General features: G+C 41.0%; 1 protein-coding gene across 2 annotated transcripts in view; it reads left to right on the forward strand.

Annotated features, from left to right (window-relative positions):
* CDK18 (cyclin dependent kinase 18) overlaps nt 1–17,776 on the forward strand; it is a 133,284-nt gene extending 115,508 nt beyond the window's left edge. For both annotated transcript variants that reach the window (XM_075853796.1, XM_075853795.1), the window contains 10 exons: nt 723–817; nt 2,335–2,397; nt 12,099–12,222; nt 13,174–13,294; nt 13,881–13,978; nt 14,841–14,946; nt 15,160–15,202; nt 15,623–15,713; nt 15,807–15,884; nt 16,589–17,776. In XM_075853796.1, coding sequence (XP_075709911.1) covers nt 723–817; nt 2,335–2,397; nt 12,099–12,222; nt 13,174–13,294; nt 13,881–13,978; nt 14,841–14,946; nt 15,160–15,202; nt 15,623–15,713; nt 15,807–15,884; nt 16,589–16,623 — 854 coding nt within the window. In that variant the 3' untranslated portion in view covers nt 16,624–17,776. The remainder of the gene's footprint in view (nt 1–722; nt 818–2,334; nt 2,398–12,098; nt 12,223–13,173; nt 13,295–13,880; nt 13,979–14,840; nt 14,947–15,159; nt 15,203–15,622; nt 15,714–15,806; nt 15,885–16,588) is intronic.
* Nucleotides 17,777–17,946: the final 170 nt, after the last annotated feature.

The raw sequence follows: 17,946 nt of genomic DNA on the forward strand, positions 1-17,946 counted from the left end.
TTTTAAATAAAAAGCATTACTGTCACCTACATTACAGCGCCGATCTCCTTATGTAGGAGACAGGGCACTTATAATGTGGTGACAGAGTCTCTTTAATGTCATTTTGTAGATGCGTTATTCCAGGCGTTTTTGAATTTCTATAGAGAAGCCTAGAACATGCTGCAAAAAAAAACAAAAAAATAAATAAATCTGTCAAAAACCCTGTTAAAACATTACAAAAAAATGCAGACATTTGTTACATGACATACCATAAATATCTGACAGGTGTGGGTCCCCCTGAGATTTTCATTTATCAGAGAATAGTGGTCCCCTGACTTCTGTTCAGCAAGCCGATTAAGTCAATGGTGACCATATACAGGAGGAGACTAACTTTTCCATTAGAGTCTATGGGAGTTACAGAAACAGCCAGACGAGCCTCGGCTGTTTCCATTACTTCCGTAGACTTCAATGGGGAGAGCTTCCCACATAGATGGGGCCACCTCTCTTTTTGGTCTCCTTCTGCAGTTCCTCCTCTTTGCATGTCATCCTCAGAGAGAAATCTTACACACCAATCAGACTTTGTCCCACAAATGGACTGCTTTTAAGATCAGCTGGTGCCTTACTCAAAAGATTATAGATAGATTCTGACTCTTTATAGGAAACCTAAAGTCTAAGTTTTATCCTTTAGGTTTAGTGCTTTTTTAATAACTTATATTATATATTACATCGCTTATATCTTTTAGTATCCCTTCTGAAGAATCTGAAACACGCTAATATTGTAACACTACATGACATCATCCACACAGAATATTCTCTAACGTTGGTCTTTGAGTACCTGGTAAGTAAAAAATGCTATTATATGTGTAAAAGGGATAGTCAAACACTACTCATTTATGGCATATTCATTAGATATGCCATAATTGTCTATCATTGGGATACTTATTTAAGGCCAGGATCACACACACGGTTTTGATGCAGCTTTTAGTTTTTTGAGACAAACATAGGGGTGGACACGAAAGAAAGGAGATGCATCAGTTTTTTCTTTATACCTTTCCTTCCTTTGGATCCACTCCTGTGTTTGGCTCAAAAAACGGAGCCAAAAACTACATCAAAACTGCATGTGTTATTCTGGCCTAATGCTACCTAATAGGAATGAACAATTCGTGAAAAACGGGAATAGGTACGGCGCTGCTACTCAATAATGATACAGTTGCTGTAGATGATGATGTTTATTGATCAAGGCTACGCGTTTCAATGCCGCAGCGGCATCTTCCTCAGGCCAGCTGGGATTTCGGCAGCAGCACTCACCTATTCACCTGTTCGACGTGTTTGATCTATCTACCTGTGGTAAGCGTCCATTTGTCAATTACCGACTGCCAATTCTGGGCTTACTCACACTATGTGGCGCCGTGTTTTTTCCTTGTATTTCTCTAATAGGAATGAAGTCCTGCTAAACATATGCAAAGCACATATTTATTTGATGTATTTTATTTTTTCGTATTTATGTATTTGCATTTCAGACTTAAAACCTATACAATAACACAGTTGTACGGGCCCCTTCACAAGACACATTCAAATTTTACGTATATTTGGCATACACTAATTTCTGCCATAGATGTGGTGCGGGTGTGCAGCAGATTTGCACAAGGATTAGACCTATTGCTTATTTCAGTGGATTCTGTACAGAAAAGCTGAGAATAATTAGCATTCTACTTGATTCCGCGGATAATTTTTTTTCCATAGGGTGGACAACAATCTGTGCAGAAAATTTTCATAGCATGTGAACGGGGTTGCGGAAACCCCATTCACATGTACGGGATGCGGATTGTAACAATATCTTCCCCATGATGCAGCCCAATGAATGACCTTGAGGGTATGTGCACACACAAAATCAAAAACGTCTGATAATACGGAGCTGTTTTCAAGGGAAAACAGCCCCTGATTTTCAGCCGGTTTTTTAAGCAAACTCGCGTTTTTTGCAGCGTTTTTTACAGCCGTTTGTGGAGCTGTTTTTCTGTAGAGTTAAGAAGTGACATGCGCTTCATTTTACGGGGCGTCTTTTTACACGTCGTTTTTGAAAATGAGGCGTAAAAAACGCCGGAACAGAACGCCGTATTTCCCATTGAAATCAATGGGCAGATGTTTGTAGGCATTCTGCTTCCGTTTTTTCAGGCATTTTTCAAGGCGTAAAACCCCCCGAAATACGCCTGAAAACACTACGTGTGCACTTACCACTGAAGTGTAAATTTTATTTTCTGCTATAGTTTATGATAACACCAGCTCGCAAGCCTTTATGTATACAGGTATTTACAGCTGTTGCCTTCCCTGATCCAAATATTTTTTTTCCATTAACAGGATAGTGACCTAAAACAGTACCTGGACAACTGTGGCAATCTGATGTGCATGCACAATGTCAAGGTGAGAGAATTATAACGGGTCATGTTCATAGAGGGGCTGGTGGAAGAGCCATGTTTCTTTAGAAAAGTAATTCAACTAAATACAAAAAATGTGTACCTCATTCAAGGGAATGTGTCGCTAGAAATATATTTATTTTTTTTTAGTTAGAAAATTATTATTTAAGTGATTACACATTGTTTTAATTTTTTTTATTCTTTCACAAGTCAGGAAATATTATAAATTAGATTCTAATTTATAACATTTCCATGTGCTGGCCACTAGAGGGAGCAGTTCCCAAAATTGCAGCATGATCAATGTGGTAAAGCAACCTCATTTCTTTATGCTGCAAATTTGGGGTAGACACACTCTCTCTAGTGTCCTCACACAATCCACCCTCCCTTCTTCTGGTTAGTGCCAGGAAAAGGAGGAGTTTGAATCTTCAAACCTCCTACACTGTGTGCCGCCATTTTCTGAGCGACTGCACAGTGTAGGTGGATTAGATACAGTGCTCAGCAGACAGTATAATACGAACATACATGAACATAATACACACATCACATACACGAACATAAATTACCTTCTCCTGCCGCCGCCTCCACTCCTATTCCTTGCGCCTTCGCTTCCTTGAACATATGGCCGGAAGCTGCGGCCGGAAGTCGTCATCTTACTGTCCGGACGCGGCTTCCGGTCCACATGAAAATGGCGCCGGATTTCGCTCTGAGAACGAGCTGCGTTTTGGTCTGTGTGGGAGCGGCGCATGCGCCGTTCCCACACAGACGGCGTACACTATAGTGAATGGAACGGCTCCCGTTCGCATTCTCTATGGGGTTGTATGTGCCATATTCCATCTCTGTATGTGTCGTTAATCGACACATACAGAGATGAAAAAAAAAAGGCATCCCCCATAGAGAAATAAAAGTAAGAACAAAGTAAAAAGTAGAACATGAGAGCACAAATAAATAAAATGTATGTTAATATCATATTAAAAGCAATATCATAAAAAAAAAAATTCATGACACCTTCCCTTTAAAGAGCCATAAAGATACAATCTATGTACCATGCCATTGGAAGACTATATCCTATAGACTTAACCTATAGCACAGGCATTTCCTCCAGTTGAAGTTGTGACAAATCTATAAGATTGTGCTTCTTGTTACAAATGCTGCCATTTTCGTTGGCATGTACAAACAACTCTATTAGGCTATGTTCCCACAAATCGAATACGCTGTTTAAAAGTACGTAGCATATCTGACCTAGAACTCGCAGGGAATTCCGGCCGAAAAAAGCAACAAATTTTGGTGTAGATTGTTGTCCAGAAAACCCGGTGCGGAAAACAGAGGTGAAAAAAAAAGCCACTGGCATTGCCCTAAAATGTCATCCTATGAGGCTGCATGAAGAACAGCCGAGAAGAAAAGGACCTGTCGCTATGACAACGCCAGCGGGGTAAGTATAGACCTTTTTGCTGCTGCTGTAAATTCTGCGGATTTTACACACAGAATTCTGTTGTGGAAATTCTTCATGACCTCTAGAGTGGGACTTGAGGTATAAGGCCTCATTTACACGAGCGTATGCGTTTTGCGCGCGCAAAAAACGCTGCGTTTTGCGCGCGTATGCATGGCGTATGCACTGCGTAAACGCAGCCTTGTTGCGTTTTAAACGCGCAAAAGGCATTTGACAGCTCCGTGTGTCATGATGCGCGGCTGCGTGATTTTCACGCAGCCGCCATCATAGAGATGAGGTAGTCGAGGCCCGTCACTGTCCAAGGTGCTGAAAGAGCTAACTGATCGGCAGTAACTCTTTCAGCACCCTCGACAGTGAATGCCGATCACAATATACACCAACCTGTGAATAAAAAAAGACATTCATACTTACCAAGAACTTCCTGCTTCCCCCAGTCCGGGCTCCCGGCCGTTGCCTTGGTGACGCGTCCCTCTCTTGCCATCCGGCCCCACCTCCCAGGATGACGCCGCAGTCCATGAGACCGCTGCAGCCTGTGATTGGCTGCAGCCTGTGCTTGGCCTGTGATTGGCTGCAGCTGTCATTTGGACTGAACTCTCATCCCGGGAGGTCGGACCGGAGTTATCGGTAAGTCAGAACGTCTTTTTTTTTTTACAGGTTCATGGATTTTCGGAGCGGAAGTCACTGTCCATGGTGCTGAACCAGTTTAACGCTTTCAGCACCGTGGACAGTGACTGTCTCCTGACGTCGCGTACCCGAACATTTTTTACCGGTTTCGGTCAAAACGAGTTTGGCCGAACCCGGTGAAGTTCGGGGCGCTCATCTCGAATTTGACACTCCGTTTGGATGTTTGTAAACAGAAAAGCACGTGGTGCTTTTCTGTTTACATTCAGGAGTTTGACAGCTCTTGCGCGAATCACGCAGTTCGCACGGAAGTGCTTCCGTGCGGCATGCGTGGTTTTCACGCACCCATTGACTTCAATGGGTGCGTGAGTGCGCGAAAAACGCACGATTATAGAACATGTCGTGAGTTTTTTTCTGCGCACACGCAATGAGCGCAATTCACGCATCGTCTAAACAGCCCCATTGACTAATATAGGTGCGTACGACATGCGTGCAAAGCACGCGCGTCGCACGCACGTATAATACGTTCGTGTAAACGAGGCCTAATATTGAGAGGTGTTACTAACTGACCAGCAGATGGTTTTTTCCAAGCAAATTACTAGATCAGAAGTAGATACAAAATAAATGTGTTTTTTCTCCTATGAGGCACTCTGAGAGACGGCATGACCTGTGCCAGTGCAGATATCAGCGACATAAGCAAACAGATTAGTTACAAATCTAAGAGTGATGATCTCTCGCTTTACTCTGTTGGCAAGGTGAAATGTTTTCTATGAAATAGATAAGATATAACATACTGTAGATTGTGCCCAAAGCTTCTGTCATGGAAAGTCAGACTGTAACACAAACCTTATTATTCCCACTGCTAGCGGAGTCATCATTGTACTCTGATGGTCAAAAACCAAAAAGAGATTCTTGGTGGCTCAGTGGTTAGCACTATTGCCTCGCAGCATTAGGATACAAAATCTGCAGAAAATCTGCACTGTGGTAACAAGGCCTTAGGCCCCATGCACATGGATGTGCTTTTGCGGCCGCAATTCCCCTGAAAATCCACGGGAGAATTGCGGCCCCATTCATTCCTATGGGGCCATGCACACGACCGTGGTTTCCACGGTCCATGCATGGCCCGGGAGCCTGGACCGCAGAAAGAACGGGCATGATTACGCCCGTGTTCTGCTGTCCAGGCTCATTGAAAATAATGGCCGCGACTATGTGCATGGCCGGCTCGCGGCTGACAGTCCTCTGCTGGCCGACCCGAAAATCACAGCCGTGCACATGGCTACGGTCGTGTGCATGAGGCCCTAGGGTTAACGACAGTCATCAGCTCTGTGCAACCTTTTGTTTTCACATGCCTCTTTCACAAACTTTGACTACCAAATCTCAATGCAGCTTAAAGGGTTTGTAGACAGAATGCTAAGGCTAAGTTCATATTGGTGTTGGATACTCCGTTAGAAGCCTCCGTCTCATATTCCATCAAAAATGGCGGAAAAAATAGCACAATCATTGGGTTCCGTCGGGCGTCGTTGGTGTCCATCATGTGACAGATCCGGCACTTCGTCTTTTTTGTTGTTCTGCTCCTATGATGGAACAGTACAACAAAAATTAAAAAACGGTGGTGTGAACGTGGCCTAAAAGAACTGTAAAGATGGGTTCTGTTTTTTTTTAAATATTAATAACGCTTATTCATATTGCAAGGTCATGCATCTTTCTATTATACTGTGTGTTTCAATTTCTCACCATTTTAAAGTTTTCTGCTTGCTGTCAGTGGATGTAAGCGTTTTTGTTTAAAAACTGGCCCTTACCATGTACACAGGTGCACGGTTTGTTAAGTGATTGTTAGGCTGTTAACATGACTGCAGCAGATACAACACAGTAATATACTGGTAAATAAAAGGGAAATGTAATTGTCAATGGGACTGGGATAAGTTTTCCATACACATTACATGCAGGAATTAGTAAAAAAATTTTGGAGGGGGTTTTTTTATTTTTTAAACTAATTAAATAATTGCTCTGTGTCCAATCATGATTATACAGTTTCATTCTATGGAAACACAGCTTCACTATTTATAGAGTAACAGCGCCACCTGCTGGTCTTTGAATTGTGTTCTAACATGCAAACTGATCCGTGAAATATGGGGGAGATTTATTTAGGGGATGTTAACACATTGCTGCTTTGATCGTGTGGTCAAAACCACATCAAAAATCGCTGCAAAAACGCACACGGTTTTTACAGATAATTACTACGGTATTCGATGCAATTTTTTCCTGTGCGGCATTTACAGATGAAGCACATTTGTTATACAAGTTTTACCTGTAAAAACCGCACAGGCAAAAACCTCATAGAAACCACAGCAATTCGCGGTAAAACCGAGTGTGTTTTTGCTGAGATTTTTTATGCAGTTTTAATTGCGCGATCATAACCGCAATGTGCAAACATTCCCTCAGACTGACGTTTCATTGGCCTTTTGTTATATGGCATTGGCATGCCTTTTTTTTTATTTGCATTGAATGTGCGTAGTATACTACGCCTTTCAATACAAAGGCATCACGCAGAGAAACATATAACATGAGGTATATGCTTCTTTAATATGAGAGCCTATGGGCAACATCTTAAACTTTATGGTATACAGTCGCATATGTCGTTGTTTTACGTTTGGCGCATATGTCAAGAGATTTTCCCAGATATGCGAACAGAGACTAATTTCTATCTCATTACTGATCATGAAAAATTTTTACTACGTTGAAAACATGTAGGGACAAATTTCCTTACCCATTATACTTGTTAGGATGTGCCCAGTTATTAATACTGCAAACAGATATACTGTAGACCCTTGGTAGCTGGCAGGCTGAATATATCAACTAACAAACAGATGCCAAAAGGCAAAATAGCCCTATTTACCAGCCACCATTAAAATTCTAATTCTTTATTATGCTATATTTAGCAGACAGACAAACCAAACATAAAGGATTAAAATTGTCAATGCATGGAAAGGGCCAGAGAACGTGGGTAATTGTCGCACAGTGCATGTATATATGACACCTATTGACTAAGGCGTCCGATCTAAGCACAGAGACCGCTATTCATATCAGCAGCCTCATGAAGGGGGTCCGCTGTGCTGGGGGAGAGAATTCTAGCTGGGGTGGCGGAGTATTTAAACTAGGGCTGAGGAGGGAGGTCAATGTAGAAAAAAAAGGGGTAGCCAGGTTAGAGAGGGGTCAGACTATATTGGTGGGGGGAGAAACAGAATGTGAGGAGAGGACTAGACAACAAGATAAGGAGATCCTTTCGTTACAAAACATCAGTGTAAATAAAAATGTCAAATCACATTTCTGATAATAAAAGTGAAAAACTGACAGGCAAGTTAAAGTGTATGTTCACAAATGCCAGAAGTCTAGCAAGCAAAATGGGGGAGCTGGAGGCCTTGATACTGGAAGAAAATATAGATATAGTTGGTGTTGCTGAAACATGGCTGGACTCTTCACATGACTGGGCTGTAAATCTACAGGGTTTTACACTTTTTCGTAAAGACAGGACAAATAGGAAAGGTGGTGGTGTATGTCTGTATGTGAGAAGTGATATGAAGGCGAGTGTGAAAGAGACAATAGTGGGTGAAGACTGTGAGGAGGTTGAAACCTTGTGGGTGGAACTAGAAAGGGAGGTAAACACTGAAAAAATTACTTTTGGTGTAATCTACAGACCCCCCAATATAACTGAGGAGATGGAAGTTCAGCTATATAAACAGATGGAGCGGGCTGCACAGGCGGGTACTGTAGTGATAATGGGAGATTTTAATTTCCGGGATATTAATTGGTGTCATGGTTCGGCTTCAACTGCAAAGGGGAGACATTTCCTCAACCTGTTGCAGGAAAATTTTATGGGCCAGTTTGTGGAAGACCCGACTAGAGGTGAAGCTCTGTTGGATCTGGTCATTTCTAATAATGCAGATCTTGTTGGGAATGTCAATGTTCGTGAAAACCTCGGTGACAGTGATCATAATATAGTTACATTTTACCTATACTGTAAAAAACAAACGCAGGCTGGGAGGGCAAAAACATTTAATTTTAAGAAAGCCAATTTCCCCAGGATGGGGGCTGCAATTCAGGATATGGACTGGGAAGAACTAATGTCAAATAATGGAACAAATGATAAATGGGAGATTTTCAAATCTACTTTGAGTTATTATAGTGCAAAATTTATTCCTACAGGTAACAAGTATAAACGACTCAAATTAAACCCCACATGGCTTACACCTTCTGTGAAAGGGGCAATACATGACAAAAAAAGCGCATTTAAAAAATACAAATCTGAGGGTACATCTGCAGCCTTTGTAAAATATAAAGAGCTTAATAAAATCTGTAAAAATGTAATAAAATCAGCAAAAATACAAAATGAAAGGCAGGTGACCAGGGATAGTAAAACAAATCCCAAAAAATTCTTCAAGCATATAAATGCAAAAAAGCCCAGGTCTGAACATGTAGGACCCCTAGATAATGGTAATGGGGAGTTGGTCACAGGGGATCAAGAGAAGGCAGAGTTACTAAATGGGTTCTTTAGCTCTGTATATACAACAGAAGAAAGAGCAGCTGATATAGCCGGTGCCAGTGCTGTTAATATATCAGTTGATATACTGAATTGGATGAATATAGAGATGGTCCAAGCTAAATTAAATAAAATAAATGTGCACAAGGCCCCGGGACCAGATGGGTTACACCCTAGAATTCTTAAAGAGCTTAGTTCAGTTATTTCTGTCCCCCTTTTCATAATATTCAGAGAATCTCTAGTGACTGGTATAGTGCCAAGGGACTGGCGCAGGGCAAATGTGGTGCCTATTTTCAAAAAGGGCTCTAGGTCTTCCCCGGGTAATTATAGACCAGTAAGCTTAACATCCATCGTGGGGAAAATGTTTGAGGGGCTATTGAGGGACTATATACAGGATTATGTGACAATAAATAGCATTATAAGTGACAGCCAGCACGGTTTTACTAAGGACAGAAGTTGTCAAACCAACCTAATTTGTTTTTATGAAGAGGTGAGCAGAAGTCTAGACAGAGGGGCCGCTGTGGATTTAGTGTTTTTGGACTTTGCAAAGGCATTTGACACTGTCCCCCATAGACGCCTAATGGGTAAATTAAGGACTATAGGTTTAGAAAATATAGTTTGTAATTGGATTGAGAATTGGCTCAAGGACCGTATCCAGAGAGTTGTGGTCAATGATTCCTTCTCTGAATGGTCACCGGTTATAAGTGGTGTACCCCAGGGTTCAGTGCTTGGACCCCTATTATTCAACTTATTTATTAATGATATAGAGGATGGGATTAATAGCACGATTTCTATTTTTGCAGATGACACCAAGCTATGTAATATAGTTCAGACTATGGAAGATGTTCATGAATTACAGGCAGATTTAAACAAACTAAGTGTTTGGGCGTCCACTTGGCAGATGAAGTTTAATGTAGATAAATGTAAAGTTATGCATCTGGGTACCAACAACCTGCATGCATCATATGTCCTAGGGGGAGCTACACTGGCGGATTCACTTGTTGAGAAGGATCTGGGTGTACTTGTAAATCATAAACTCAATAACAGCATGCAGTGTCAGTCAGCTGCTTCAAAGGCCAGCAGGATATTGTCGTGTATTAAAAGAGGCATGGACTCGCGGGACAGGGATGTAATATTACCACTTTACAAAGCATTAGTGAGGCCTCATCTAGAATATGCAGTCCAGTTCTGGGCTCCAGTTCATAGAAAGGATGCCCTGGAGTTGGAAAAAATACAAAGAAGAGCAACGAAGCTAATAAGGGGCATGGAGTATTTAAGTTATGAGGAAAGATTGAAAGAATTAAACCTATTTAGCCTTGAAAAAAGACGACTAAGGGGGGACATGATTAACTTATATAAATATATTAATGGCACATACAAAAAATATGGTGAAATCCTGTTCCTTGTAAAACCCCCTCAAAAAACAAGGGGGCACTCCCTCCGTCTGGAGAAAAAAAGGTTCAAGCTGCAGAGGCGACAAGGCTTCTTTACAGTAAGAACGGTGAATTTATGGAATAGTCTACCGCAGGAGCTGGTCACAGCAGGGACAGTAGATGGCTTTAAAAAAGGGTTAGATAATTTCCTAGAACAAAAAAATATTAGCTCCTATGTGTAGAAATTTTTCCTTCCCTTTTCCCTTCCCTTGGTTGAACTTGATGGACATGTGTCTTTTTTCAGCCGTACTAACTATGTAACTATGTAACTATGTACCTATGTAACTATGAAAAGACTATCAGTGTACCCAATATCCAAGCATGTATTATAAATTAGAAGAGCCCCCCCCCCCCCCGACATGTTTCGCTACAGATGTATAATCCTCAGGGGTCATCGGGGCTAATGACGGCGCGCCGGAAAGTTCTCTCTATTATGGCAATCTCCAATGACGTACCAGAGGGTGTGTACCTGTACCGGACCAATCGGATCAAGACCAGGCAGGACCAACCCTCCTCCATTGAAGTGGCAGATGGAGCTACCAATGAAATAAGAGGAGGTCAGCCACTTGGAAACAAGAGTGCGCACATTCGCTTATGAGCTTTTTAGGCACATAGAAAATAAGTCCACGGCCTCACAGGAAGGTAAGTAATGCGCATGTACAGGGACTTAGTTTAAATTAGAATGATCGTGTCAACACTCATCCATAAATGCCTGGACTTGTCAGAACCATAAAAGGAGCGTGCCGTTGCGCATATTGGAGGATGTGATCACATACAAAAAAACACATATTAGAGTGTTTATCTGTATGTATACATAGGGCCATACCTAGTATAGCTAAAAATGAACCTATATGGACGTATGTGAAAAGTCACAGGAGGGGAGGCGCCAAGGTAAGGACACGGACCTAACCACAATTGTGACAAGGTTGTCAGAACTTGAACTATAATATCATTCCCAGCTCATATACCATATCTTGATAAAAGAAAATATGGATTAGAGAGTGGAAGTGGGAAAAGAGAGAAAATGGGGCCATCACATCTATGTGATTGGCTTGTTCTGTAGACCTTCCTGGTCATACTATTAGTAATAGAAGCAATGAATAGCGGTCTCTGTGCTTAGATCGGACGCCTTAGTCATTAGGTGTCATATATACATGCACTGTGCAAGAATTACCCACGTTCTCTGGCCCTTTCCATGCATTGACAATTTTAATCCTTTATGTTTGGTTTGTTTGTCTGCTAAATATAGCATAATAAAGAATTCGAGTTTTAATGGTGGCTGGGAAATAGGGCTATTTTGCCTTTTGGCATCTGTTTGTCAGTTATTAATCCTAGGTCTCCTGGGCTGTACCTGAGCAGTCTTAATAATATTTCTCATCCATTGCCCCATGCCTTCATCAAAATCACAGTTTTTGGGGTGCTATTTTGCCTCTTTTTTAAGGCGAACTGTGCACATTGCTACAAAGCAGCTGCAGAATCATAAATACCAGGGCCCTCCGGGAGTGTCACTAGTAGCACGGCCATCGAGTAAGTACCATCAATTTCCCATGTACAACACATTAGCATCACAGATTTAGTTTTATATATTTTGAGGAATACATTTAATTGCTTGTATAGTCAAGTTTATGATATTTCTTCATGTCATTTACCAGTCTTCTCTATCCCTTTAGATTTTCATGTTTCAGCTACTTCGAGGTTTATCTTACTGTCATGGTAGAAAGATCCTACATAGAGACCTTAAGCCACAGAATCTATTAATCAATGAAAAGGGAGAGCTGAAGCTGGCAGACTTTGGTGAGTAGATTCTGTGAATGGTTATTCAGGGGAATATTTAGGTCTACTTAGATAGTAGCGCCTTGTAGTGCCAGTGTGTGCCCCCAAAACTCTCCATTACATGTTTCATACATTGTGCCGGTAGATACACAGCTATATGAATGAACTACAGGATGTCACCGTGCTCCGCTGTGTAACATCAGTGAAGATGGGCAGAGAATTGGACGGTGGTGGCATCGTCCTATAGCTGTGCAGACTATGTAACAAGTATTAGAAACATTTGAGGTTGCAAGCAGCCCCAGTTGTTTGGAAAATTGCTGGTGATGCGAGCTCAAGGACTACATCAACGTTCCTTGACCAGGGACTCCAGAGTTACATGTGGCTCTTGGGCCCCCTTCTATGTGGCTTGCTAGCTGCTGGTACTGTAGCTAGTAGTGGCACCAGGCTTGTCATGGCATTACTAGAACTTGATACTAGGGTCAAAACGATATCAATGATAGTTGATACGTTCACGATTCAGTGCGGCTCAATACCATCTACTCTATCATATTTCAACGTTCCCACCTCTGGGTCCTTCACTTATTGGAAGAACAAGGTTTTGGATTCTGCACTCTTCATACAGTTCAATGCTTGCTTGCCCGGCTACTTATGTAACTCCGACGCACTCCAATAGCATTGCCACCTCTGCATTGAACTGTAAGGAGAGTGCAGCTGCGTCCTGCACTCCATGGTAATGGATCTAATTTTTCTAGCGTTTTGCTGGAGATGACCTGGATTTGTAGAATATGGAAGACTATAATTGTATATAGGGGTAGGGTAGTTTCTATACAATGACTAATATTTGATAGGATAGATCTTGGCCAGTCTAACTTTAAGAGCTGTGATGGCTCTAAATAAAAATGCCTTCAAGTCTTCATTATCAGCCTGGTATGCTTGGTGTGATGACTGTGTTCTACACTTCTGTATATTTAGGTCTTGCCAGAGCCAAATCTGTACCCACCAAAACATACTCCAATGAAGTGGTGACATTATGGTACCGACCACCAGATGTTCTGCTGGGATCTACAGAGTATAGCACACCTATAGACATGTGGTGAGTGACAGGGGCAAGGGCATTGATTGTGTTAGCCTTTCTTTATTTCAAAGTGTGCCATTGGTAGCATCTTGAAAATGGATGATAACGTCTCAAAAATGTAATTGGTCCAATGTTTTATGTAAACTACAATTAGTCGAATGTAGAATGATGTCTGTAGACTGATGCCACTGATGTTTAGGAAATATAAGACAAATGTTTGCCAGTAGCAGCCTTTTCTTTATTATAAAGTTAAAGGGGCTTCCAGGAATTTCCATTGATAGCCTACACAAAGGATGGGGCAACAGTATATGATCAGTGGGGGTTCAATCCCCTCACGATCAGTAGAATGAAGGTGCCACATGGCTTGCTCAAGCGCTGTGCCCACTCTAGCTGTGCCTAGTACTACCGCGCCTAATCCCTATTCATCCCCTTTAAACACGCATTTTACTACAGTTTATTTTTATTCAGACCAAAATTTAGATAATGAAATGTTGAAAATATTGTAGACAAAATAAAGCTACACAAGTGCTGAGGATATTAAATGTGTGGATGAAAAATTTGCTGTGTAAATGTTTATAAAAGATTATTTTATATTTTTATACAGGGGAGTTGGTTGTATTTTGTATGAAATGTCCACTGGACGACCAATGTTTCCTGGTTCTACGGTTAAGGAAGAACTTCATTTAATCTTTAGGCTACTCGGTGAGTGTGCAGTATTTTTTTCTTCCACAGGATGAAGACTGTGGAAATTTTCTTATGTTAGAAGACATGCAGGTGGGTACTTTTTTTCAAATTCAACTTTTGTGGCATGTCCACAGGATGAGGAAGGCCGCAAACTGGCTGGTTCCCAGCCATCATTGAATCATGTTTGGTCACTCTTTATTGTATGAAATTGCATTATAGAAACCTTTATTTCATTGCAAGCGCAGCCATTTACTACTCCACTGATGGACAGCACTGAAACCATTTATTTTTTTGTTTTTGTGAAGTCCTGTTAACATCAAAATCACAGTTGACACAGCATCCTATAGTGAAGCTTGCCTTATCATGATGGCACAAAAAAGCAAGATTCACTGAGTGATGTTAATGGTAAAGCGGACTCTATGATGTGCCATCCATGATTCTAGTACTGCGTGCACTATTGACATGTCTTAGGCTTCGTTCACATCTGCGTCAGCGCTCCGTTCAGGGGTTCTGTCAGAGCTTTCCGTCAGGGGAACCCATGAACGGAACCCTGACTGAAGCAATACCGTAGTCGACTGCGCTATTCATTCCGTCAAAACGATGGAACCCTTGCAGAACGGAGACAAACGGAAACCATTTGCACCAGATCCGACTCCATTGAAATCAATGGTGATGCAAACGGAAACCTATGGTTTCTGTTTGTTTCAGTCAGGGTTCCGTTCATGGGTTCCCCTGACGGAAAACTGTGACGGAAACCCCTGAACGGAGCCCTGATGCAGATGTGAACAAAGCCTTAAAACTGCAAAGTCCTTCTGAAAACTAATGTTAATATTATTAATGGAAATTAAAATATTGTCTATCTATCAACTTTCTTCTTCAGGAACACCTACTGAGGAGACGTGGCCTGGTATATCTTCCAACAAAGAATTTAAGGCTTATGGTTTTCCACAGTATCGTGTACAACCGCTGAAAAGCCATACGCCTAGGTAACGTTTTAATATTGGGCCTATAGGTCTAACCACCATATAGCACTCAGTCTCAGTAATATTAACCAACCTTATTCTTAATCTCAAGGCATTTGCGAAGCACCAATAAAATAAATGTATTCTTGGTAAATTAAAAGCACATAAGTCAGTTAGTATTTCAGTAGGTATTTAGTTACTCCTGATTATTGATAATGGTGGTGTCTCCCTTTTCAGGTTGGATTCTGATGGGATTGAATTACTGTACAGCCTCTTGTTGGTAAGGAAACCATTTACTATAATATAATGTAACATATTGTGACTGACATTTTTCTTTAAAAAAATAATATTTATTAAAAGAAATGGAAGTATAAAGTGAAAACCGTAGACAGCAAGATTTACATTTTTGGAATGTAATGCGCAAAAAGACCAACTGAAAAAACTTACAGCAATATATGTCTGCCATACTATTGGCTTGACGGCAGATAATTTAGTTTTTCTCATATTTCTGCACCTTGTAAAATAATTGAAAGGGGTTGCATGAAATTGGAAGAAAGTGTCTACTTTTTTGTCTACGGGCTATATCTGGTTATACAGCTCAGCCCCATTCATTTGATAGATAGCTTTTGTGGCATCCTCCTATTGCTCGGATTCTAACCAATTCTCAGAGTACATATAACATCTGCCTCATCTCTTCCAGTATGAGGACAGGAAGAGGATCTCCGCTGATACCGGTCTCCAACACCCTTACTTTAAAACCTTAGGAGAGAGAGTTCTTACACTGCCAGACAGTAAGTGACCACGTGCTGCTTATGGTTTTCCAGTGCCATGGTTTATAAAGCATTGTCTGTATAACGATATGACATTCATTCACTTCTCTGTAGATACCTCAATCTTTACTCTGAAGGAAATCCAGCTTCAGAAAGATCCCGGTCACCGTGGCTCTATTTTCCACCAGACAGGTATAGATAAAGTTATAGTCTGGGAGATTCATTTATATTTTTGCTCTGTAGGAATGTTAACTCAAAATGAATAGTACATCATTCATTAAAAAGCAATGCATCACTTTACAACCGGTGTATAGATATTTCCAACTATCTTTTAACCTGGCCATAGACAAAGATTAGACCATAATATGGCTTACATTGGAATGTGTATTCGAAAGGGGCCATACATGGAAAATCCCATGGAAAGTCGTTCGAATTGTGGAAAATATTGTGCATGTGCATTGACCCACATATATTTTTCTTAGCTGATAGGGAACTAAACGTTCCGATTGCAATATTTAACATTAATGACCAAGAAACATTTTTAAACATGTTCGATAGGTGTTCCAACCAATGGAGCAGATTTCCATTGGTCGAAAACTATATACATACATAGACGTAACAATTAAGGTTAATTAAAATAGTTCTGATCGTTAGATAATCATTGCATCTATAGCCAGATTTAATGGCTGTGACTTCTTCTCCTTCTAAACTACACTAAACAACCCTTCAGTTCAGGGCATGTTAATGGCAACAAAGTAGTTCAGGAAGCATTATATAATGAGTATTATTGTCCACTGTGCCATGCATCCTAGCATGGGAAACAGATACGTGTGTATATACCCTAAACTGCTTACATCGTGTGACAGCTATCAAATGTGACGTGTTTTTTTTTACAGGTCGTGGAAAAACCAGACGACAGAGTATATTTTAAAGCAACTCCTGCAGACTGGATAAAACCTCCATTCTTCACTGCCAGAGACTCCTGGAGTAAAAAAACAAAACTAACTATGAGTATTAACATTAACCTACTACTCTGCAGTGAGTCTCGTGCCAAATGTACTATTATGTGGGTATCAATGCTGGGTACAAGGAAGTGTAAACTATGAGGACTTACTCTTATGGATCCCACCAGCGCCTTTTTAGCCCCCTTTAATAAGGAGAGATTAACTGAAATGTTTCCCTAAAAGTCCACGTGGATTTGCTTCTGTTATTTTTACCACAAAAGTTATTTTGCACGGTGCACATTTCTAGTTGATGGGGTACAGAGTACTTTGAGTTCCAGATTTCATGGGTAAGAAATATGCTCCTAGGTTAGAGGTTAATATAGTACATTCCAAGATTGTCACTGCACGTCAGTGTTTGCAGACAGATCATTCTCTACAACCTGACTGTATCACAGTAGACCTTCATGTCAGTGCCACTGGTAAAAGCATATATCTAAACATGACCAAATTATTCTACATGTTAACGTCGCTGTGCTCTTTTTACATTGAAAGCAACCTTCAAATATTTATAGTCGCTCTTGAGCCACATTTGATATCTATTTCTCATAGCTTATATAGCACCATCATATTCTGCAGCATGGTACACACACTGTCATCACTTAAATCAGTCCCTGTTCCCGATAGGGCTCACAATGTAAATTCTTCATCTCACACCATGGTACCCAGAGGAAACTATGCAAACAGGGGGAGAACATACAAACTCTTAGCAGATGTTGCACCTGTTCGAATCCATTGCCTCCAGTGTTGCAGGGCAGCAGTGCTAACCACTGGGTCGCCAGGACTTATTAGCTATTCCAGAAACAGTGTAACAAAGATATTAACAAAATCAATTAATTTTATTAACAATTTACCACCAATTACTAAGGGCCTGTTCACATCTACGCCAGGGTTCCGTTCGTGGGTTCCGTCAGACCTTTCCATCAGGGCAACCCATTAACGGAAACCATAGCTTTCTGTTTGCATTACCATTGATTTCAATGGTAATGCTTTCGTTGCAAATGTTTTCCGTTTGTCTCCTTTTCGTATGGTTTCCTTTTTTTTGGCAGAATCAATAGCGTAGTCGACTTTGCTAGTCATTCCACCAAAAAAAAATGGAAACCTTACGGAACAGAGACAAACGTAGATCATTTGCAACGGAAGCATTGCCATTGAAATCAATGGTAATGCAAACGGTTTCCGTTCATAGGTTCCCTTGACGGAAAGGTCTGACAGAACCCACGAACGGAACCCTGACGTGAACAGGCCATAAT

The sequence above is a fragment of the Rhinoderma darwinii genome, chromosome 2 (assembly GCF_050947455.1).
Source record: "Rhinoderma darwinii isolate aRhiDar2 chromosome 2, aRhiDar2.hap1, whole genome shotgun sequence".
NCBI classification, from domain to species: domain Eukaryota; kingdom Metazoa; phylum Chordata; class Amphibia; order Anura; family Rhinodermatidae; genus Rhinoderma; species Rhinoderma darwinii.